At 42.3% G+C, this 25,149-nt stretch overlaps 1 protein-coding gene across 2 annotated transcripts; it reads right to left on the bottom strand.

Moving 5' to 3' along the window:
* Window positions 1-50: 50 nt before the first annotated feature.
* Window positions 51-25,019, bottom strand: ABCG5 (ATP binding cassette subfamily G member 5). Of its 2 annotated transcripts, XM_039887282.1 has the most exons (13): window positions 24,789-25,019; window positions 24,031-24,152; window positions 18,691-18,827; window positions 18,521-18,619; window positions 14,757-14,889; window positions 13,277-13,416; window positions 12,380-12,509; window positions 11,697-11,910; window positions 11,413-11,618; window positions 10,479-10,617; window positions 6,978-7,163; window positions 3,641-3,753; window positions 51-2,784 (listed from the first exon to the last, which is right to left on the bottom strand). In XM_039887282.1, exons 1-13 carry the CDS (start codon window positions 24,932-24,934, stop codon window positions 2,591-2,593), a joined length of 1,959 nt encoding a protein of 652 aa, XP_039743216.1. In that variant the 5' UTR covers window positions 24,935-25,019; the 3' UTR covers window positions 51-2,590. The 2 variants fall into 2 exon arrangements, with proteins under 2 accessions (XP_039743216.1, XP_039743217.1); XM_039887283.1 differs by lacking the exon at window positions 18,521-18,619.
* Window positions 25,020-25,149: the final 130 nt, after the last annotated feature.

Raw genomic sequence — 25,149 nt, 5'->3', positions numbered from 1 at the left:
ACATACTTGGTTCAGCATTTATAAGTTTCTGCTTGTATGTTTTTAGGAATACGAAAGCAAGAGCACTTAGTAACATTTATGAATATAAGATTAAGTGTTCATATTAGACACATTTCTTCTCTAAAGAGTTCTCAGCTGTAGCTGGTAGGAAACTAGAATTGGGTTCACTTTCACAAGCACATAATTTTAGTCTAATGGTGAGGCACAAAAAGCATCCAAAAATGTGCTTATTTAAAATATACAGTCCTGAGTCCTCATACTCAGAAATCTGGAATCAGTCCAGAATGGGGCTCAGTAATCCAGATTTTTAATCAGCATCTCCAGTGATTCTGACATACTTATCTTGAGTATAATTTTTGAAGAACAGGCACTTTTAAAGAGATATTTTGTCAACAAACAGGCCAAAACTTCATAAGTTGGTAATAACCAAGATTATCTTCAAGATGGAATAGCTTTTAAGAAGCCTTCTCAATCCTGTAGATTTGTGTACCTGCTAGGCAAATTCAATTTGGAGCAAGTATAATTGCTGTTATTAACCAGGAAAGTTATTTACTCTGTGTTCTTCCATTTCCACTAGAAAATATATTGACTCCAATATACCATGCACCCAGCTTCACACAAGCACATCTATTAACCCCGAGAACACCAAGACTGATGAGTGGTATTTGAGTGAACAGCAAGCTACCTGATTATTGCAATGATATAAGACATCCTAAACTAGTTGCAATATATGTAGTTCTAACACTCTTGAGAACAGGATTTGCAGCATGTTTCCAGGGAACCTCAGCTTAAGGAGAAAATAGGCACCATTCCTGACTGCTATGGAGAAAGAACTCCCTTTAAATTAATAGTGAGCATTATGATCTCAGAAACATCCCTGACTCAGTGGGAAGAAGCAGCTTATTTCACAATAGTAGCAGGAATTTTTATTATATAATTTGATTTCCTTAAACATCACTGTCCATTTTTGACTTAAGACACAAACTGTCACATGTTGAAAGTCATTGTGTTTTTCCAAGATGGTATCACTAACATTTAATAGCTTGAAGTCATGTGCTATGTCAATTTTCCAAATGTTTCTGAGCTAGAATGAAATTCATCTGCATATGAATAGTTGAAAATGTTTCCACTTAACGTTGTACACCCATATCTTTAGTAAGTTGAAATCGCTGATTTCAAAAGAGGTTCCTGTGGGACTTTCTTTGAACTACTTTAATAGATTATCATCTCCAGAATTATCTAAAACTGATGTGACATATATAATCTGTAAGGCATTATGTAACTATTATACCATAATCATCAGTGTCAAAGACCCTTTATAAAAATTGACAATACTATTCTGGTAATTTACCAATGTCTCCAGATCCTTAAATACTGTTCTAAGAAATAGAATTTTACTGTGGTTTCCTTAATGAAATGCTCGTTCTTACTATAATGTGAGACATTTCAAATGCTATAATTTATCATTCTTTATAAGTTAGGTCATAGTAACTGAACAAGTTAATGTATTCTCTAGGATATTCTCACTCAGAGTTACCATGGTAATGTGGAAACAGTTTCATTTCAGACTTGTACATGAATTACTTGGAGATCAATCAGAAACATAGTCATTTAGTATATAACTCGTTTATATACAACCTATATACAACATTTATCCCTAAAAATATGTAATATGTGTTTATCAGCATTCTTTCCCCTTTACAATTCAAGAACATTTCCATTACAATTACAATTCCTAGTGTGTAACCCTGTTCTTCTTAGTGTAAATGTTGTGTCAGTTCGGCACCTTTTCTATAGGGACTTTAAATAACAGCTGCTCTCCAGCCTTAGAAATGTCATTTCTCAGTACATACACTTTATCTAATAACATTTGCCTTTTAATTTTATAACTAAACTAAGAGAAAAGTGAAAAATAGCTAACTAATCTTTAAAAACATTACTAGAGGTTTGTCTGTTGTGCTGTGTTCTCAGTTCAGCCCATTCCTGCAGTTTTTCATTTTAACCCTAAAGAAGATCATTGAGTACTCTGTACCTGTGGTCATCATCCCACATCTGTCCACCATCCTCTTGATGTGATCAAGTCAGTCAGACCCCTCATGTGGACATATGCACGTGATTAGGGGCTTTTAAAGAAAAATGAAAGCATTCTTACCCAGTTCCACATGACGCTTTGCTTCAATCACACCCGCAACTCCTTTTTCTGTCACTTACAGTTAGTAATCATTCACATGTTTTCTTTATACTGAATCATTTATCAGGTGTAAGCTTAATCTTTTTAACTGACCTATTTTTCTGTCTAGAGCGAAGAAAACAGTCATACTAGTCTCCATAACTTTATGAATTATTATTATCTACATTTTTGGGCTGTCTTAGTCATAATTTCCAAATACCACATGTCCCTGCAAGTTGGAATAGCATTCATGGCTAGTGGATTCATTAGTGGATCCGAGGGCCACTAATGAAGTCTTAATGGTTTAAAAGACTTTGGATGTGCTATCAAAAAAGAAACACATGGCATTCTATTTCAGACATCCAAAGCCATCACGTACATCTAGGAGCTTAAGTTCAATTTTCACAGCAATGTTCTTTATTATCTGCTAATGAGATGATCCCTTACTTTAAAAACAGCTATTCCTAGGATGACAAGAATTGGGATAAATGCATACAGAATCAGAAAGTCTGTTGTGAATCTGGATGTTGCACCTGGGCAGATTCTCTCAATTAATTGAATTCCTTGATTGAAGGCACACATTGGATTAGTTGACACAGAACCATTTGAGCTGCCTGCCAGGGAAAAGATCAACAATGTCAGTTTGGGGCATTTGGTAAACACTTGCTGATTAAATCATGTCCCAAGTAATTTAATCAGCAAGTATTTACCAAGTGCCCACTAAGTTCTTGGCACCCTGCTGAGAACCCTTCTTCATGAAAGATACAGGACATTTGAGAGAGCCTGGAACTCATCATTAGATGAAGCAACAGTGTTTTGTTATGTGTGTTTTGTGCCTTGGCTTCACCAAAGGTGGAAATGGGTTTGTTTCCAGTTTGGGTATATATTCATTACCATACGACTGATAAAAGTCATGGTCACTTATGATCACTTAACACTAAACATCCTAAAGTTACTGATGTTATTACCTAAAGATGTTTAAAACAACTATTCAATTCTACCCTGTTCTTAGTAGTCTTCACAGAGTGGCCTGGGATTGCCAATGGCCAGCAGGACCTTGTTATGCCCCTGCTGCCCTCTCATGGCACTGAGGAACTGACTTTTGCCAAAAATAGCTTTCCTCAGCTATATACTAGGTACACTTTGGGGAACAAGAAGCCACTGCGGCTTGCTTCATCCTGTTTGGATTCCATCCAAAATATACTGGAGTTTACCTCAGTGTCCACTGGGTCTGTCATTTTCTAAAAACAGAGGGGCCTTAAGCTATTGACCTTTGACAGGTGACTAACCTGACTAGTGCTTATTTTCTTTTATTTTAAAAATCAGAAAAAATGCTAGACCTTCATTTCAAAACAAGGTTTTAAATCTATTTATTATAAAATATAGCTTTATTTAAAAAATACATTTCTCTCAGCAAATCGCTTCCTCGGAGTACTACATAAAAATAATATTCCAAAATAGATTACTTACCACAAGTGAAATTCTGTCCATAGAATTCATTGACTACAAGAATCTCACAGCAATATTTTTGGAATGTAAAATAAGTGAAGATTTTAAAAGGAATGGGCATTTCTTCTATGTTTCTTAAGAAAAAAAGAGAGAGCAAGGGAGATGAAATTCAATAGGCTCTGACAATAGTCCTACCAAATGAAAAGAAAGGCAACCCTTATTTTATATTTCCCAACATGAGTACAGTTTTCCATCACTCATTATAAAAAACTATGCTTACTAGAAAAAATGTCAAACACTCCTGAAAAGTATAAAGAAATACCACTGCCCAGAAATAACTATTGTTAACATTTTGGTGATATATGTGACATGTGTATATGTGTGTTTATAAGATTTTACATAAACGGCATTAATACTTCATACTCCTTCCTAACCTGCTGTTTTTCAACCAAACATATGTCTCAGACATTCTTCCAAATTAGTAAGTATAGGACGCCGTCATTTTTTTTATCACAGCGTGGTGATCGATTATAGTAGAAACCTTAATTTAACAAGCCCCTAATGATAGATTGGTGTCTAATTTTTTTGGTAAGCACCATTGACATAAACGTAAAAGAAAAAACACCTAACACACATCACATAAGGGGGGGGGACTTTTGTGATTAAACAGATTTGAGGGTGGTAGTGTATGAAGTGAGAACTAAACTACAATACAAGGGTAAAGGGCAGAGCAAGCAGAGATTCATTTTGAAAATGAACTATGTCTCCTCTTCAGCCTATTTCAGGAGAAACCTCTTGCTGACCTTGTGGTCTTCTTGGTCCACTATATAGCTTCTATGAATCAACAAGTATGATTAAATTCTTTCTGTTTGCAAGGCGCTAGTTCTAGGTGCTTGAGAAATTCAAAGGAAGTATCCCTCTACTAAAGAACTCAGAGTGTCATTGGGGACATAGACTGCATATCCTTAAGACTGTAAAAATACACAGTGGTGAGTGATGTGTGCCTAGAAAGTATAAAAAATCAGTACCACATATCCATGACAGTCCTGTATTTAGTATATATGGTTTCAGTTATTTCCAAGTGACCCCCCAAACTTCATGACTTGTAGTTCTTGGCAATTTTCTAAGGCATGAAATTGAATTAGTCATATTGAGAGGCCACTAATTAGAAAAGATAGGTAGGAATCTGGGGAGAAAGTAGGGGAAGAGGAAGGACACTCTCGGAAGGCAGAATGGTTATGAACACAGGCATGTCAAGGGCTGGATATGGGACCGAATGGACTTAGAAAGGCTGAAGCAGAGGACTTGAAGTGGGAGCAATGGGAGGTGAGTTTGGAATGATAGCCAAGATCCAGCCATTTCAGGGTGTTGCACTGGATTGACATTGAAGGATCATGAGAGAAATCATGTTGAAATCATTTTTTCAAGAAAATATGGCATCAGCAAGTAGGATGGACTGGAATAGGGTAGATTAGGAACAGCAAAAAGGGGAACAAGCTACAGCAGTTCAAGTTTGAGATAACAGAGGCCTGGAATAGGATGATGGCCACTAGAGGATGGCTGCCCAGCAGGCTAGAGTGTTACCTCCTTGAGGTGGGAACTGTGTGCCTTCATCTTGTACTGCACCACACAAGGCAAAACACAAAGTCAAAGCTCCACGTGTATTTGTGGTTTGACATCAGAGAAGAAAACCAGCATGATTTGATGACTGATCCAGTGTGTGGGCAGTCAAGGCAGAGAGAGCAGTCATTCATTTATTCACTCATTCAATTTGAAAACCTAATTAAATTGGTTCAAGGCCTTGGGGTGGCCGCTGAGAAGAACTATAATGATGAATGAGACAGAGCTGCTGCCCTTAAGAGGATGACAATGTTAAAAGGAGAATCACATGATGGGCTATGAGAAAAAATGGGGAAACAAAAGGAGAGCTCATCTAGCCACCGGGGAATGGTGGGCGGCCTTTGTGTAGGTGGCAAAGGGAGACAAACTGATCAGTGAGACACAGGAAGAGAACCAGCTATGTCATGGAAATCCTTGGTGTACGAAAGTACACCAAGAGGGAGGAACCAATGATTAAATTTATTGACATGGGACTGTCCATATTATATTGCTAAATGGAAAAAAAAGAAAGCATGTATACTTAAACTTAATATATCGCCTTTGTATAACTCACTACAGCTTATGAAGTATTTTCACATTGATTATCTCATTGCTTCTCATGATCCCTTGAGGCAGCTTGGGCCAAGATAATGATCTCTGGTAAATGAGGAAACTAATTTAGATAGAAAAGTGACTTGCCCATGGTCACATGGCAGCTAAGTGGTACAGGAAGTCTCTGACTCCAGGTTCAGTCCTCTCTCCAGGGAGCCATGTGCATCCTAGGACAATCTTCACAGTGGTGTGACTGGAGCTCAATGAAGTCTGAGCTTAGTTTCTTACCTGAACATGGATTGCTTTGAGAGCAATAATTAAACATATAAATATAATTACATGTGATAGATACTCAATAGCTTTTTTCTTTGATTTTTTAAGTGAAAGAAACAGAACCTTCTTCACATTTCCTCAGGGACCCGTAATTTACATATTTGATCCCATCTACATCATTTGCCTGGGGTCACTTTTACCCTTCCTGCTACTACTTTTATATATTTGCATATTTTTTATTTATGCTATTTTATATTATTTATATTACTTTTAATATAAAATGTCATGTTATATATACTACTTTTTATTTATTTATATATCTTTTTCTTGGTTATAAAACAATGCTTGTCCATTATAGAAAATTGACAAAATATAGGAAAATATGAAGAACAAAACTAAATATATATCACCCAGAGCTAATTACTGTTGAGATAATTAATGTTAACATTTGGAGTGCATTCTTTTAGTCCTGATACTTTCTTGAGCAGTCTTTTATCTTGGAGGCTCTTTTCTTATCTGACTATTCTTACTTCCTAAAAGAAACTGGGAATTGAGAACTGGAATAGAGACTCAACAGTGCAGGAGCAGAAATGAACTAAATATATGCTATTTAACTTGTAATATAGGCTGTGAGTTTTTCTGGAGAATGGATGGGTTTTCCTCCTGTTGTTATAATGGATTATTACATGTAAATCATATTGATAACATGTCCTGATTCTCTATGTAAAGTCATTTTATTGAGCAGATGGCAGACAGTTTAAGCAAGGTCTAAGCAATAATGATTAGTAAGCACTGTAAATACTCCAGACTATAAGGTGATACCTTTGACCAGTATCACATAGCTCTCCTGTGGAATTCCTTAATAATAATCATTATCAGATGATCATTAACAACAAATCATACCAGTCTAAGTCCTTTGACTCGTTACACTTACCTTAGGAACCCAGATCCCACAAGCACCCCAGCAATGCAGAGTAGAGCCACGATACTGTTGACCACATTAGGATTTTGGACCATTCCAAGTAGCACAAGAGTTAGAAATTCACCAATTAAGTGGGGGGCCAAGAGAGCAGCAGAGAAATATCCAAACCTGGCAACCTCAGGGTTTAAGCCCAGAGTCCTAAAAAAACACAAGGTCTTTTGTTTCTAAGGGTTATCTTTTAAGAAAAGATACCACTTTTGCCTTTTATGAATGAGTCCATGGTGATTTGTTGGGGGAAGAGTTTGCAGAGCAAGTCAAACTCCCATTTGAAAGGCCTTTTGAGAAGAGCCAACATTTGAGACCGTTTATTACCGCAAATGGTTTCTGTTGGCTCCAACTCAATGTGAGCCACCTTTGCCCTTTTTCATCTCCTTCAGCTCTCATAGGAAAATATTGACACTTAGACAGTGGTCACAATTAACTGCAATAAGTAAGGTTGTTGAACTCTCCAGGCTTCTCCATAAATAACCACAATTCTGCCGAGCTAGCACTGCTCCTACCAGAGCTAACCTACCATCCTAATGCTAAGAGCTCTCCCAGTCTGCCTCTCAGCCCCTCTCTCCCTGAACCTCATCACTGTTATATGGGGTTATTGACAGTGTGAACACCCTTCACTGCTTTCATCTTCTATCTGATTAGCCCTCCCCAAGCCTACTTCATTCCATTCTTGTCTTTTATTCTACCAACACCAAATAACATTTCCCTAGTCATAGCATGTCCTCAACAACCATTAGACATGGCTGCTCTTTTTTTCATTTGTAGAGTAAGGAAAGGAGTTGGCATGTCTAATATCCACCTGTTCCTACCACTCTTCAAGACCATCTGCCTTTCCTCTCACACAAATCATGAAGTTTGCTTATACTATTAATTCTCTTCCCCAGTGGAATCCACTGTGACTTTTAAGATTTTCGAGAGAAAATTTGATGATTTCATAGCATCTGAACCAGGGTCATTCTTTCCATCCCTATCCACCATCCTTATCTCCAAGGTCTCTAACCTTCTTGATTGATGAACCATCAACATCAATGCCTCCTGATTGGTCAGGTAACCTGATCAATGCCAGTGGCTCCCTCCACCTAAACTTGATCACTCACTGCATCTTGGACTTAAATGTTACTCAAAAGTGTTCCACTTCCAAGATTTCAGATTCTGAAAATGCCCTCTCTAATGAAGGCCTCCCTCCTGTCTTTCAGTTCTCCAAGCCTTCACTGCCTCTGACCTTTGCCCTCTTTTGCTAGTCTTTCCTTACCAATCCCCGCACCTGGGGACTCCTGCTCCCTAACTTAAGCAACTGAAAGTGTGTTGAACAAGGCATATTGCTGTACTAGTTGGATCCCCTCTGCCACTTTGCCTCAGCCGACCCCAGACCCCTAATTTTTCTCATTGCTTATTGGTTCCCAATAGCATGTCTCATTAAATCTCTACTTTAAATTACCCTCTTTGCCCAATTTCGTACTCTCTCCCCAGTGCCCAGCAGATGGTTCACCTCCCACTTGTTGAATTTCTCACTATCTTTATCTTCCCTACCTTTCATCCTCCATGTCTTGCACATGTGCACTCATTCTCGCTCTCTCTCTTTCTCTCTCCCCCTCTTTGCCCAGCGTGATCCTATCTACTTGCATCCCTGGTCCCATGTTATCCTGATTCCCCTATCCTTTCCTTGGTCTACTCTGTAAACTCTATCTGTGAATTATCCAGTTTTGCTATAGTGTCATCTAATCTCAATCTAATGTATTTTTTTTTCCCCTGATGATCTTATTTACCGTTTCCTAAAACAAGCATTCTTTGAGCCTGATAACCATTTAAGCAATTGCCCCCTTTCATCCTACCCTATACCACCCCCTCGTAAGCCTGACTTGCACCTCCACCACTCTACTCTTTTCCGGAAGATCACCAGTGACTCTTAATCTTATACCTCACCTCCTTGAACCTCTGCAATACTGAATGGGTTTACTACACCTCCTTGATATTCTCTCCTCTCTTGGATTCTCTGGTGCTGCCTGATCCTGCTTCTCCTTCTACTTCTCTGACCACCCCTCTGCGCTGTCATTGGATCACTTTCCTCTTCCCCACCACTTAAGGTTTTATCTTCACTGCTTCCTCCCCTCTTGACCCTCTCTCCTGTAAGATTCATTACTAGGTCTTTACTCTTTCTTTCCTCCAACCTATCTCCCAAACCTCAGATTGACATCTCCAGTTGGGTGTCCAATAGCATCCCAGATGGAACATGTTCAAAACCAAATCCATTCTCTTTCCAGACAAACTTGATAAAGAAGCTGTCACCTTCTCATTCCTCAGGCTGGAAACCCAGGCATCGTTCATGACTGTATTTACCCCCAACAAATCCATTCAGTTTCTGAGTCCATCTGGTTCTACTCTCTCCGGATCTCAAAGCGATTCCTCCTTTATGTTGCCACTGCTTCTCTCTTCATTAAGGCCTCTTCCTTTCCTATAGACTGTTGCCAAGACTCCTCACTTGGCTGTCCAGCGTCTCTGCCCTAACTCCAGTTTGCTGCTAAAGTGATGCCAACCTCGCCCTCTAGAGTCCAACACGGATGGGTCCCAAATTCTCTTCTGTGTCCCATTATCGAATCCACTTCAGCGCCTTGGTCTGGCATTTAGCACATCCCCTACCAGACTCCAAGGCTGGCAGCCATATTTTCCACTGCTTCCTCCACAGTGCAACTGAACCTCTTCTCTGAAAAAGTCTTGTGTGTTTTTGCTTCTGAACCTATGTCCCTGCTCCTTCTTCCCCTGGAATGCCCTTCCTCCCTTATCCATCTGTTGAAATGCTGCTGTCTCTCAAGTTCTCCATAAAGCCTCCAAAAGTCCTTCTCCCCACCCAACCAATGGACTCTTGTTCTCCTTTTGTAATTAACTGGGATAATGGACATGAGATGGGGAAGACACTTATTTCATCTGTGCCTCAGTTTCGTTGCCTACAAGCAAGGATAATTATAATATCACCTTTATAGAATGGTTGCAAGGATTACATGAATTAATATATTTAAAGCTCTTGGTGCCTGACATAAAGCAAATGTTCGATATGTGTTAATTATTATTATTACTATATTTCTTAGCATAGTATTCATGCCCCTTATAATACCAATCTTACACTTTCTTAAATTAAAGTCATCTGGAGATTTGTTTATGTCCACAATCCATTATCTGAAATACTTTAGGGTTCGATGTATTTTTGGAATGTGGCAATTTATAGATTTTGGAAAGGTTTTACACTGCATATACCATACTTGCTTCAGTTGAATCTAGGACTCCACTTCATAAGCAAGCATGTTAATATTTCTGCTAAACAGGAGTGCTGTTGGGGGAAAAGTACAGAGAACTACATGGTTCCCTACCCTGGAGCTCTCCCTCCACAGGGCCCACTGGCCATGTGGGACCCCACGAGAGGCCTGGCCCAGAAGGACTGAACACCAGTGAACACCTCCTTACCAGTAACACAAACTGCTGAAAATCATGGTGGCAATGATGCTGAAGGGGAGGACGTGCAGCACATAGGCCAAGAGCATCTGCCACTTCTGGTACAGGCCATCCTGGCTCTCCTGGTCACTGACAGCTCGCAGCACAGGAACTGGACAAGGAAGGCAGGTTTCAGAACAGTCAGTCACCACACAGCTGAGGGAGGGAGAGCTAACCCAAACCGAACTTGGGGTCTGTCAGGGCTGAATGAGGAGGACTGGCTGGGGCTCCCAAGTCATGCAAAGAGGGGACCTGCCATCGTAGAGCTATACATATCCCCCACCCTAGAAATCTATACTCTACCTGAATTACGACATGGTTGCAAATTTGTTTCCTTCTCCCTAAGGTGGAAGGAGGAGTGTCATGAATTCAAGAACACACATGCAAAAAAGGGGCACAAATGAGTAATGTGAAGCACTTTGTCTTTTTGTGTGTAAGGTCTTGGCACAGAACATCAGGCAACTAGGTATTGCTTCTGGACTCCCACTGAGTTTGAAAATTAGGTACTGGCTATCCTAAAATAGGCTCCAAAAAGAATGTAACAGCACACAGTTGGCCAGGTATCCAAGCCCCATTGACTGAGGATCCTAACGGCCAGGATAGGATACCAGAGATGGTCTTTTGATAAACTTTCCAAACTCTGCCCATTAGTATCTCATAACTTCATTTTCCTTGGATCCTTAGAGACCCTCAGAGAGATCCACCTCGTGAACTAATTCACTAAGGATTAGTAGCTCAGTAGTTACCTTTCCCAGAGAGAGAAGATGGAGTTGAATTCAGAGAAACACCCTGATAATTATGGATACTTGCAAGGTGGTGACTGGAGAAGGAAGATATTCAGGGAGAGAGGATCACTCCCCTAGCCTGCCCCTGCCACCAAGGCACGCCGCCTATGCATGGCACTTACACAGATTCACTGCATTGAGCATGCCTGTGTATGGCACGGCACCCACAAACTGGTACAGGAGACCCACGCGGTCCTGGTAAGCACCCTTTAGCACATCATTCTGGACTCGAAGAAGGAAGAAAATGACGAACAAACCCATGATCAGATTCTGAACCAGACGCATAATCACAGCCAGCTTATTTCTCATTAAGTTTCTTGTCACTCTCCTGAAAGACAAACCCGTTTTGATTCCTTTTCTTTTATTGGTGGATGTCGACACACCTAAAATGGGGTGAGGCTCTTACCTCAAGAGAACACACAGTTTAGAGAGAGCTCCAGGGGAATCTTTGGTTTTGAAAGGAACCATTGGTAATGTTTTCAGATGTTTTGTTCTTTCAATATTCTCCAAGATTTTTTGATAAATTGCTGATTTCTTGTAGGCAGATTCAATCATCTGGACTCTCCTGTAGGTTTCTATTTCCCGTTCTTTGCTTTGGGTATCCACTGAGGTCAGGTCCACTAAAATTTTTCCCCACAAGAAATAATGTATGTGTTTTTAAATGCACATATATACACAATAGCTAATAATATATGTTTCATCATTGATTTAGGAATACTAGCCATAATACCTCATCTCCTCAGAATAATACCTGTTGTTAATGCTCACCTATAAAATCAGAAAATTTTAAAGCTACCAGCAGAGCCATGAGGAGCCCACTGGAGCTGACTGGGAGAATTCTGAAGCTCAGCTAACTGAATTTTTCTCTGGCAAAGTAGAAGGACCCCAATTTAAGAGAGATCTCCCACCTCATTCTTATACGTGATCTGTGGCAAGTGAATTGACCAGCAAAATTAATTCCTTGAGGAGTAAACAAACCAAAACAAAAGCAAAAATAAAACTCACTAGTGCTAGTGTCATCCAGGCAGAAATCTGAGATGATAAAATTTAAAAAACATTTATGATGGGGAACGTGAAACAAAAACTTACTATAAAAATCGAAAGGGTTTGAATGTTCTGGACATGGGTAACCACAGCCATTGAAGAAATCAAGCATTTCCACTGGTGTCCCGCAGAAAACCAGCTCCCCGTAGCTCAGAATGGCGATTTTGTCAAAGAGCTAGTTGGACAACAGACGGTGTTAGCATGTAATCAAGTCACCACATCCTCACGGAAAAAAGTTTTCAAGCCGTCAGTCCTTTGATGATCTCAGCCATGCGTCAGTATTTTTACTGCATCCATTTAAGGGCACTCAAAATGCACCCCTATTCTTTTCAGCCTGGATTGCCACTGTGCATTCAGCCTGTGCCCAGCATCACATCTCAGATAGAAGACAACTACTGGACATGATCAATGGACCTGGGTTCAAGTCCCAGCCATGCCACTGAGTGAGTCACTTTGGACAAAATATTTTTTTTAAATCTCAAATCCTCATCTAAAAAAGGCAAATAATAGCTCCCTAAAAGGGTCTTAGGAGGATCAAGTGAGATTTTTGGAAGGAAACTTGTATGATTTAGTGGAAAAACACAGCCTTTGAAGCCAACTGGACCGAGAATGCCTATTCCAGCTTCTTATTAACTGCATGATCTTGGATCAGTTTTGTATCATTTCTAAGTCTCACTCTTCTCCTGTGTAAAGTGAAAATACTGATAGCCATCTGACAGGACAGTTGTGCAGATTAAATGAGCTAGTGCACGAAGGTATATGGTAAATGGTAGGTGCTGAAGAAAGTGAGCGTCCATCCTTTGCCCTTCTCATATCAGAAGCTTTGGGCTCCAACTGTTCTGGTTGGTGAGTACTAATCTCTACCCCGTGATCCTCAGCTCAACACACACATACGTACCACCCTTGACAAGTTGAGCAAGAACAAGAGATGTCCTCTCTCACCTGGAAGAGCTCAGAGCGGGGCTGGTGGATGGTGAGGATCACGATGCGGTCCCTGCGAGCCAGTTCTGCTAGGAGGACAATGATCTGATTTGCTGTCATGCAGTCCAGGCCAGTGGTTGGCTCATCAAACAGCATGATGGCTGCCGGCAAAGAAGGGCAGATTTCAGTCTCTGCCGAGCCTGGGCTCAGCGCTCTAAACTCAGAATTTTGACAGTTCCTAATTTGAGCCGTTTTACTCCATCCAGACAGTGCACACTGAGTGTAAACTATCTTCCAGCTCAAGCCCAGGAGAAAGAACCTGACCCAGAAGGACCCAACGCCCACCTCTGGAGCACATTTCAGGTTTAATCCTTGAGGGAACAGGGCAGCAGCCAGATCAGGCCTCTCACAAGGTACTGTGGACTGTTTGGGCTCAGTCCAGGGGATCCTGGGGAAACAAGGGCTGGCAGGTGAGCATTAGGTTGTTTTTAAAAGGCTGAGAGGAGGCTGGTTAAAAAGACACAACCCGTTTCATGGCCACAGCGCTAACAGGGTCTTTGCAGTGCAAAACACTCAGACCCATGAAACAAGGTCCGAGGTGGGCAGGTGTTTGAGTTCTTTAAAGCAGTGGTCCCCAACCTTTTTGGCACCAGGGACCAGTGCTCCTATGAGATTCTAATGCCTGATTATTTGAGGTGGAGCTGAGGCAGTGATGCTAGCGCTGGGAAGCAGCTGCAAATATAGATGAGGCTTCACTTGCTGGCCCGCCTCTCACCTCCTGCTGTGCAGCCCAGTTCCTAACAGGCCATGGACTGATTGATATAGCCCAGAGGTTGGGGACCCCTGCTTTAGAGGGTTTAACTGTAGCTTATTTCTACCCAAAAAGTGGCAAGGGCACTTAAGAACACCTCTCTTATTTGCCTTCTTATTTGCCCAAGCTCCATCTGGAGAGCAGGAGGTCTTGGTCTCCCCCAGTGTAAAGAAACTGTCCAGACACAATATGTTCTCTTCCAGGTACATATAGTGGTGAGGTTTCCCCAGGCGATGGGGAGAATGATCAAACCAAGCAAGGGAGCCAGGTGGCAAGCTATCCATCTTGATAACCCTTCCCCTCAAAATATACACTTTTAAGTCCTCCTTTAATGGCTTCCATTCATAAATACTTCTAGTCACACCAAAGCTCACTGGCTTTCCATAGCAACACAGCGGTATTGCTCTAGTAAGAAGGATGGACAGGGCAGGATCTCATATTCATGAAAGACTCTAATTGAACATTAAGTGCAGTGCTTTCAAGACCAAGAGCTGTTTCATATTTGGATGATAGAAGAGCAACAGAAACTATGTAGTATTTCTAAAACAAGCGGGTTTGAAAGTCCTCAGTGACTTCAGTTCCAAACAAACCCCTTTTTGAATGGAGACTGTGAAGAAAAGGCCTAATGCATCTGCAGACACATGGAAGATGCCCAGGCAGCTGCTAGGGGCAGGTATGGGTCCCACTTACAGGGATCCCGGAGGAGCTGGGCTGCGATGGAGACCCGGCGCCGCTCGCCGTTGGAAAGTCCCCCAAAGTGGTAGTTGCCGATCAGTCGGTCTGCCACGTGGCTCAGACTCAGCTCTGCCATGACCGCCTCCACCTGCAGGAGACACGAAGCCCAGGAAGACTGGTCACTGCCGGGCAGCTGATCGCCATTCACAGCCTGAGGATGATGGAGGACGGGCAGCACACTTCCCCCAGGTGCTGGGCCATGTTCAGACACACTGCACCCTGGGGAAAGCACGCCTGTTCCAGTAAAATCCAACTCGTTTCAAAGCACAACATAATTCATGGGGCCGATTAAAACAAATAACATGAACTATTTTAAAAAGTCCTCAGAGCAACAAAACTGCTTGGTTTTGCTTCAGGAAACAATGGAAACTCCACGGGACTCCTGTTTTCAGACGCTGCAGACGGTCCCGCCCATACAGAAAAATCCCCCTTGCCTCTTTTTGGGTAGGAAAAAAAGCAGAGTTACAATTTAGCTTGTTTTTTCTAATGTTTGGTTTTTGAAACTTTATTAAAATGAATGTTTTATATGTTAAAAAAATCCAGTTTGGTTAGAAATAAACCTGATTTCCCTTATATAGCCCAAGTAAGTCCTGTTCTGTCTCCTGTGGTCCAATCTCAATGTGGTTTTGCATCAAAGAAATATAATCCAGCTATCAAAAGTAATTTTAAAAAAGGCCAATCTTTACTTGAATCTCTTTAAGGACTTTAAAGGGGGCCCAGTTTATAACAGCCACACTTCTTAAAATTTCTTCTCCCCAATTCTCCTCATTCTACTTATCTGACACACTGCAGCTCCCTGAAACCTTTCCTTACTCCTCATTCTCAACTCGCCCACAACAACAACGAAAAAAATTCTTTACCGACTCTCTAATCAAGAAGGTTGGTCTCTTTCCTCCTCCTCCTTCTTTCCTTCCTCAGCTTATCCCCTCTCCAGAGACTCTTCAAAGATCTCTATTTCTAGCCCCTGCCTTACTGATTACCTCTTATCTGCAGAAAGCCCCGGGGGAAAGCAGATAGAAAGGGACTGAGAATAGTCATACATATGTTAATGAGTTTCGTTCCCATACACCTCTAATGAGATTGTGTTACTTTTATAATAAAAAGAAACCAATACACTGCATTAAAAAAATAACAACAACAAATTAGATTAGAGTAAAAGAGGGATGTTTTATGGAATAAGGTTCTACAACACGGGGGTAGATCAACGGCATAGGTAAAACTCTGACCAAAACAGAAACATCTGAAATAGATACAAAGACATAATGAGAAGGTTAAACATACTTAAATAAACCATATGATTTGTTCTGGGGGGGAACAAGAGGGTCTCCTCTTGCCATCAGAGTGGAGGGATCCTAGATTTGAGCTCTCTTGACCTGGCCGGTTTATGAACTCACCAGCCAGGACAGATTTCCTGGGCATCTCTTTCATCTGCTCTGCAACAGCAAGTAAGGAGTAAAGCTTGCCCTCCTGGCTCAGAAGGGCCGAGAAGACATTTACATCATCTGTTTCAGATGTCTCTCACTCCGGCAAGAAGCCTCTCCCATGTTTTGCAGACACTATTGGGAAAGGAATTCAGTCTTAGAAGGTACCATTGGGACCATTGGGATCCACTGGGATCATCAACTTTCTCTATGCCATGTGTCCTCTCATAAACTGATTTATTTCTCACCACTCCAGGAGAGATGCATTATTATAGGAGAAAAAAGACCCTCAGAGAGCTCTGTAACTTCCCCAAGTCATGCCATTTGCAAATGGCAGAGCTGGGATTGAGAGCAGGATTGTCTGCGTTCTTTCAAGTGGTCCATGAAGCACGAAGTTTAGCAACAGCCCAATAGACACAGCTTGTCCATGTCAACCACAGTCTGTTCAGGTTCCTTAGGAGACAGAAGCAGATCTGCTGTGCTCAGCCTCAATTATCACCAGCACTTCCTTCTCACTAAATTTCTTTGCAGGATTTTATATACCCTGTGAACTGGATTTACTAAGAAAGTACTCTCAAGCAGGCAGAATTATTGCAGGACATTTAGGAGCTGCCAGTGTCAGGGAGAGGGACCACTCACCAGGGGAACAAATTTGCCATTGATTTCAAGATATCCACGACTTTTCTGAATATTTATGCAAATATGTGCATTTTCTGGGGAAAGGGGCTCAGTAACTTTTTCAGGTTCTCTCAATGGAGTATGTGACATAATACGTCATTCAGAAGAATTTGTCCATGACTATATTTCTCCCATCCAAAAAGCAATGCGATCCTCTCCTACCCCTTTTAGAGAGAGAAATACTAAAGCAAACAGAGAGAAAGCCTGCAGAGGAGCTCGCCCCTCACTCACTATCAGGGTCATTGAATCATGTGAACATGCCTGTGGGCTGAACTCTGACCTGTGTCTTCACAGACCACAGTATAGCTCAGGGAGACATGATGGAGCTAGAGGGCCTGAGTTCATTTCTCAGCTTTGCAATTTCCAATTGTCTGATCTGAATGTCCTTGGGTGTCAGGAGATAATGCCTCCATTACAGGGTTGATGGTCCTTCTTGGAGCCTTGCTAAGGTGCCTCTGGGGTGAAAACTATATTCCAGAATTGTCTAAAATTCAAATAGACTTAGTTCCATTCTCCAAGCCCCATCTGAGAGTTCAGTGAGGGAACAAGATGAGCATCTCCCCAGGGACAAGCTCAATAGTGCTTGATAAAAATAGGGTAACCTGCACCCTCAGATGAGATGAAGGATTCCCTGGGAGCCTCGAGGGCATTTTTCGAAGGCCAGACTTGGAGCCTGAATTGTCGATGTCATTTGCGTGCCCAGGAGGAACCTCACTGAGGCCTCAAGGTGCCGAAGCCTGTGAGACAGATGTCACTCGTCTCCTCTGGCAGCTCTGAGAGCCCACTTCCTGGGGAATTGTGCATGTTTTGCATGGCACATCTCCCTGTCTTCAGTCCTCTGTGCATTCTCAGTCCCGGCACTTCACAGTCCAAACAGAAACAAGGCAATGTTTCCAGGTCAGATCCCTGTACGTTTACCTGTGGCTACTTCCAAACTGGGTACATTGAAAGAAACAGATCGGACTCTAGAAAGAGGTGACAATTCAATAGTTACTTTATTACCTTAATCCAGTTTGAGTGACGCACATTCAATATGCCTCAAAGAAAGTTGAGAAAAGTCTCAACAGGGCTGCAGGGCAAAGCACAATGGGGAAAGTAACCATATCTGAAGAAATACTGAGCTCCTAAGACAGCACCATCCAATAGAAATACAATGCAAGCCACACACAGACCACAGAATTTAAACATCTTACTAGCTACGTTGTAGAAAGTAAAAAGGAACAGGTGAAATTAATTTTCATAATATAACAACTCGATGCAGCCAAAATATTACCGTTTCAACCTATAATTAATATTTTTTAAATTATTGAGATATTTCGCATTCTGTGTTTTAAGACGAAATTTCTAAAATTTGGTATGTATTTTACACGCGGGGCACATCTCAATTAAAACTAGTCACATTTCAAATGCTCAAAGCCACATGTGACTGACTAGTGGCAGCCACACCAGACAGTGCAGGTCTAAGACAATAAAAGCGCGAAGCATCAAGGGGAGGAACGGGCAAGTGGAGGGAACGCGAAGCCCCTGGGCGCGGGAGTGATCCCTGCGTGACCCTGCTCGGGGGGCCAGGGGAAGCCTGGACAGAAGCCCACGGCCGCTGTGAGGACAGGCCGCACCCACCTTCTTCTGGATGTAGCTGGGGGAGCCGCCACGGATGGCCAGCAGCGCTGTATAGCGGAGCGTCTCGCGCACGGTGAGGCTGCTCAGCAGAGTGTCGCTCTGCGGGAGAGGGAGGCGTCAGCGTCTCCCCAGACCCCGGCTGTAGAGGCTGGGGCCGGAGATGTGCCCACCTGTAGGACGTAGGAGAAGCAGTCCTGGAACTGGTCCCTACGCAGCGCCTGGCCGTTCACACGCACGTCCCCAAGCAGCATTCCCATGCGCCACAGCCTCCCCGACATGGCGTCCAGCAGCGTGGTTTTCCCCGAGCCTGGTGGGGGTGAGAGGAGAAGGCCCTGGAGGAGCCCTACCAGGGGGCCTCACAAGAACTTCCCCAGACCCTGGGTGGGTCCTCAGTCTAACCCCGAGTTGTTCTCTTTTTAGCCATGTGGCTCAAATTGTCATGACATGAATGAGTCTTTCCTGCATATCCTTAGTGAGAGGAGGGACAAGCCATTTCTCTCATCTGGGTCAGGACTGGAAGGTCTTTGCCTGCCTGTTTATTTGCTTTTAAAGCTGTTTTAAGTTGAAAAAAGAAAATACAGGATCAGAATAAAAGGAAAAACCAAGCTCTTGGAAATGTTTGATCCTAGGACATCTGAATTTATTTTTGTAGCCTTCTGGCGTAGTCTGGTGGTTCCTGTAAGTAGGGGCACTACCTAGAGCAGAGGTCCCCAACCCCTGGGCCTCAGACCAGTACCAGCCTTTGGCCTGTTAGGAACTAGGCTGCATAGTAGGAGGTGAGTGGCAGGTCAGTGAGCAGAACTTCATCTGTGTTTGCAGCCGCACCCCAGCGCTAGCATCACCACCTCCGCTCCACTTCAGATCATCAGGCATTAGATTCCCATAGGAGCACCGGTTCCTGGTGCCAAAAAAGTTGAGAAGCGCTGGCCTGGAGCCTTGCCAATCAAGTGTGGTCTGGAAACTAGCAGCATCAGCATCACCTGAGAACTTGTTAGAAGTGCAAAAGGCCCACAGCTACTAAATCAGAATCTGCTTTTTAACACGATCCCTGGGTAATTCCCACACATATTAGAGCTTAAAAGGCACAAGCTTGGTGAGTATTTTGGTAAAATCCTGTTGGCCTCAGCCGGCATAACCCACCTGGTCATTGCTAAGAACTTTCCCACAGAGGAGTTGTGATGAGCAAACTGCCTGGTGCTGAGGTGACTAGACGTTGACGTTTCCCCTGGTTTGCTTCTTCCAGGGTTAGAGGTTAGGTGATGCCTTTAAGATCAGACACCAGCGAGCCCCCTCCACATTCATATTGGACTCAAGCTTACACAGGCCCAGAAGGTAATGAAGACAGGAACAGGCGTCACCAGGTCTTTCCATCAAAGGCTGCTAAGAAGTTAGAATTAATGACAGAAAATAGGCAGGAGGTTCTGAACTGTCTGAAAAGGTAGCAAGAGAATTCTACTGAGGATACGATGACTTGTGCAAAACAAAGAGATCTTTTGTTCCAATAGTTTAAAGAAACTACTTGTTGCTATGAGGAGTACAGAGATGAAAAAGCCAAGCTCCCGGAACAGTGACAAAGCTCAGAGTTAACCCCAATGCATTCAGGTAGAGGTCCGCCTGGGGGGAAAAGGAGAGTGATTGTAAAGAAACAAAATGTGACTTCATTGGGGTTGTCTTTCAAAATGTGCCCTGAAATTTCCTATTCGTGATACTAGGTCTTATATGTGGTTCTCTAACTAGAAGCCTCTTGGCCTCACATTTCTGGGATCCAATCTCAGCTCTGACAGAAGTTCTAAGTATCCTGAAGCCTGGATTCCAGTCCCATCACTACATCAAAACTGGCCTCCCTAAGATCATCAAGGCTACTTACTTATCGCCAAATAGAATGGTTATTTCCCTGTATGTCATTTGACCTGTCAGAAGCATTCGGCAGTGTTACCTGCTCTTCTCTGTAAATTTCTCTTTCCCTTGGTTTTGGTGCCACTTCATCCTCTTGATTTAATCCTGCTGGTTTGGCCGGCTCCTTCTCAGTCTCCTATGGGTGACACTCAGGGTTCTCTTATGAGCTTCCTGTTCTCATATCACACATTCTCACTGAGCAACAGCAAAAACAACTTGCTTGCCAGCATATAAGGGAGCCACCTTGCAAGTAGGGTCTCCAGTCCTGCCCAAGGCTTCAGATGACCGCAGCCCCAGCTGGCTTCTAACTACAACCACATAAGAGGTCCCATACAGAACTTCCTAAGTACTTCCAAATTTCTATCTCATAGAAACCCTGAGGGATAATAAATAATAAAAATGATTTATTATCATTTATTATAAAAATAATAAATCATTTTTATTATTTTAAGCCACTTAGTTTGGGGATCCTTTCTTACATGGAAATAGATAACTGAGAGTTTTTCTGAAAACGTGTCAAATATTTATTAACTCATTAATGAAGGAAGGTACCAGCAGGATGAGAAAGCTCATTCATATATACTAGGTATAGTCAGTGGAGAATAGAAGGTTAGAATAAATTGCAAAGTTAGACACAAACTTGGTTAATGCCCTAGGATATGACACCAAAGATCAGGTAAAAAAAGAAAAAATAGACAAATTGGACTTCATGAAAATTTTAAATTTTTATGCATCAAAAGACTATCCTTAGTGTAAAAAAGCAACCCACATGATGGGAGAAAATATTACAAGCCATATATCTGATAAGGGATTAATATCTAGGATATATAGAGAACGTCTAAAACTCAACAACAACAAAAAAAACAACCTGATTCAAGATTGGGTGAAGGACTTGAATAGACATTTCTTTAAAAAAGATATATGAATGGCCAATAAGCACATGAAAAGATGCTCAATGTCACTAACCATTAGGGAAATGCAAATCAAAACTACAATGAGATACCATCCCATGCCCATTAGGATGGATACTATAAAAACAAACAAACAAACAAACAACAACAAAAATGTTGGTGAAAATGGGGAGAAATTGAAAGTCTTGTGCACCATTTATGGGAATATATAATGGTACAGCTGCTGTCAAAAACAGTATGGTGGTTCCTCAAAAAATTAAAAATAGAATTACCATGATATTTGTACACCCTTGTTTATAGTAGTATTATTCACAATAGCTACAACGTGGAAGCAACCCACATTGCTTCCATTAATGGATGAATGAATAAGTAAAATAAGGTATCTATATGCAATGGCATTTAGCCTTAAAAAGGAAGACAATTCTGCAATATGCTACAACATGGATGAATCTTGAGGACCTTACGTGAGTGAAAGAAAGCAGTCACGAAAAGACAAATACTATATGATTTCACTTACATGAGGTAGAGTAGTCTTAATCATAAAGATGGAAAGTGTAATGGTGGTTGTCAGGGCTGAGGGAAGGGAAAAAGCGGGGGGTTATCGTTAACAGGTACAGAGTTTCAGCTTTACAAGATGAAAAGAGTTGTGGGGATGCATAGTGGTAATAGTAGCACAACGATGTGAATGTATTTAATACCACTGAACTGTGTACTTATAAATGGTTAAGATGGTAAATTTTATATTATCTGTATTTTACTACAATAAAAAAGAAGGTTAATGCTTTACAGGGCAATAACCCCATGACCTTTGGGGTTATCTTTCCTAAAGGGACAGAAATTGTTTGTTCCTAAATAGTCTTCTGCAAGGGAACATGTTGCCCAGAGTCTAGTTCCTAACTGATAGCAAATAATGAGTCAAATAAGGTTACCTGTTCTTGGAGAGTTGGGTGACCCTAGGCAAGCTTGCATTCGACCATTCTCTAGTGAAACTTTGAGCATCTAAGTCATCTTTTGCTTCACGAATAAAGATTTGATAAACAATGCTGCTTTAGATAAGACACTAATGAAATCATGTCATTTTATGAAACACTGAGTAATTTATATAATTTATTCATTTGCTTACTCATTGATTCAACAAATACTTATTAAGCACCTATTATGTGGCCAGCCAGCGCTGTTCTAGTTGTTGAAGATACAGAAGGAAAAAAAAGACAAAACTTTCACTCTGGTGGAATTTGCAGTCTACTGTAAATTCATGTTCAGTATAAAAGCATAGACATTGTCATAAAACCATGATTAGGCATCATCAGAATCTAGCCCACGTGCCCCCAAATCAAGAATCCACACCCAATGTCCTGCTGAGACATGCATGAAGCATGACATTGGCCTGTGGGGCACACTTCTGAGAAGGCGGGTTCAATTCCTCGTCATGTGCTACATGCCATTCTTTTTAATCTTACACAAGGAAGGCAACAAGTAATAAATTATTATAGGAATTACCCATCTTTTGTTCTTTTGTAAGAAGTATGTTATAATTATAAAAAGGAAAATTAGAATGACCCTGGCTGTCACAGTACATGCATATAGTTAGAAATGGTTAAAAATTGGAAATAGGAACCGACAGGAGATCACAGGACAATGTAACAGTTTTAGTCATTTTCTTTTAATCTTAACACCATCTTGCCATCCAGTTGTCCACCTGCTGTAGCAGGGGAGTGGCTGTGGGTTCAACTCCCAGGGTGGAAAGAGGCCGATCACGCTTAACTTTCGTCGCAGGCTTACAGTATCCATCTCTATTGAAAAAGGTAATGCAAGTGGACAGCGGCAGTGCACGTCAACAATTTGCAAGCAAGAACTCAATCAAGAGGCTCCTGTGAAGCCGATTTGTCATAATCTTTCAACCTTAAAATGTGCAAGATAACCTAGTGTGGAGGACACTGTGACCTGGCACACAGATCCGCTGTCAGGGCCAATGCGCCCATCCCCCACCTGCCGAGGATTCACGGCCGTGAACCTTACGGGCATTGCCCTCAGCCACGAGCAGCTACCTCACTGCAGGCTACACCTTCAGTGATGCAGGGACACAAAGACAGATCAATTCAGGCTCAAGTGTAGTTACTCAGAGAAAGAGGAGGAGAAGGGTGAGGTGAGGAATGGGCACACAGAGAGCCTCAGTGGAATCTGTAATATTTAATTCCTTAAAAAAAAAAGGTCTGCTATATGGTATAATGTTAAGATGTATGAAGTCAGATGTTGATACATGAACAGTCTTTATTTTATTCTCTATTCTTGCCTATATATTTGAAATACATCATGATAAAAAAAAAAGGGACCCATGAAAATGGGGGATAAATGGGCATCTTTGAGCTCATTTAATTCCTTTTCATGTCTCTAGATAAAGTACAGATGAGGGAAATTCTGTTTACTATGACGGGCTCTTTGCTAGGTGATTTCCATACTTTGAAATATGAATTAACTTAAATGTTAGTCGGGACTTTATTCTTTTTCAAGAATCTCTCTAAAGATTTCTTATTAGTACCAGGTTCCATTCGCAGTCAGACATGTCATTAGATTTCATTCTAATATCAAACCTGTGGCCTTCTTGCTACAACTTAAACCTGTTTCCTCGGTGTGGTGTTCAAATCAAGCAAAAGCCTTTTCTGAATCCTCGCTGAGAATTAGAGTACTCCGTCCCAAGCTTACCTGAACTCCCTAAGATGCACATGATCTGCCCACTCTCGACGTACAAGGAGACATCTTTGAGGATCTGCCTGTTCCACTGGTGCCAGCGAGATGCGATGTTCCACCAGGACCCAGCGCGATGGCTTTCAAGGAAACCCCAAGAGGGGAAAGTCAGTGTGGGGTCTTGGAAGGGGCCCCGTGCTGACCTCGGTTGTCTGGATAGATTCCTAAGTGTGTCTTAGCTTCAGTGTCCTCCTCCGTAGACCCTGGCGGATAACGACTGAAGAAGGTCACCTATGTAGAGCACCCGCCTGGCAGCTGTGCTGATGCCAGCTCTTTGGCTGGCTGGGAGACGGCACACAGGACAGTGCTTATTCCTTGAGTTGATCCTGCATTCCTTCGCCGGGCTTCATTACACCTCCTATAAGCACCCCCGTTCTTTAAGCCCTCTCCATCCATATAAAGCAGACTATACATAGGGGACAAAACAGGAAGGGGCAAGGGGCACAGGAGCACAAGGCAGGGCATAGCTGCCATGTCTGGCAGAGCTTCCAGGTCCCGCCATGGGCAGGAGGAGGGTCCGTTCACCATTGCTCCTCGTTTCCCACTGGCAGCCCTTCCCCTTCCTCTCTCCACCTCTACCCACTGAAAGCCTCCATACATGCTCCCCATTATTAAGGAAAGCCAGCAGAGGGAGTGAGAGACCCAGTCAACTCAGGCCATGACCGACCCTGACCACAGCGCCAAGCTCCCTGCAGGTGGAAGGGGCATCGGTTTACCTGACACTGTAGGAGGCATGGAGAACGCCCAGGCTGTGCCCAGGCTTTGAAGCAGCTGTAGGAACCTCCTCTGGTGAGCACTGGGAGCCTCTGTTTATTTGGAGTCCTGAGGACTCCCCGGGTGTCCAAGCTGAGAGTTCACTCATGGCCAGCAGGCAGCAAAGATAGGCAAATTTTCTGGTGGCCCGACCCTTCCTGGAGTGGCCTCAGCCGAGGAGCCAGCAGCAGGATGCTCTGCCTGCTTCTCGCCTGGCCCTGGAGTCCCTCCTTAGGCAGCGTGGGGTTTGGTCTCAGACGCCAGTATCTGATGTACCTTTAGCCAGAATGTATGTATTATCTTGGCAGTGGGCAGAACACACAG

This window comes from Pteropus medius, unplaced genomic scaffold, assembly GCF_902729225.1.
Source record: "Pteropus medius unplaced genomic scaffold, Ma_sr-lr_union100, whole genome shotgun sequence".
Classification (NCBI taxonomy): domain Eukaryota; kingdom Metazoa; phylum Chordata; class Mammalia; order Chiroptera; family Pteropodidae; genus Pteropus; species Pteropus medius.
Note: the sequence above shows the minus strand (reverse complement) of the source record. Positions and strands in the feature narration are given on the sequence as shown.

Excerpts from the sequence above, each read along its gene's own strand:
- ABCG5 (XM_039887282.1), bottom strand. The coding sequence starts at position 24,934 with ATGAGTGAACTCTCAGCTTGGACACCCGGGGAGTCCTCAGGACTCCAA. Across the intron at positions 14,890-18,520 it reads CCAGCTACATCCAGAAGAAG|GTGGAGGCGGTCATGGCAGA; the intron begins GTGGGTGCGGCC and ends TGTCTCCTGCAG. Across the intron at positions 10,618-11,412 it reads GCTCAATGCAGTGAATCTGT|TTCCTGTGCTGCGAGCTGTC; the intron begins GTAAGTGCCATG and ends TTCCTTGTCCAG.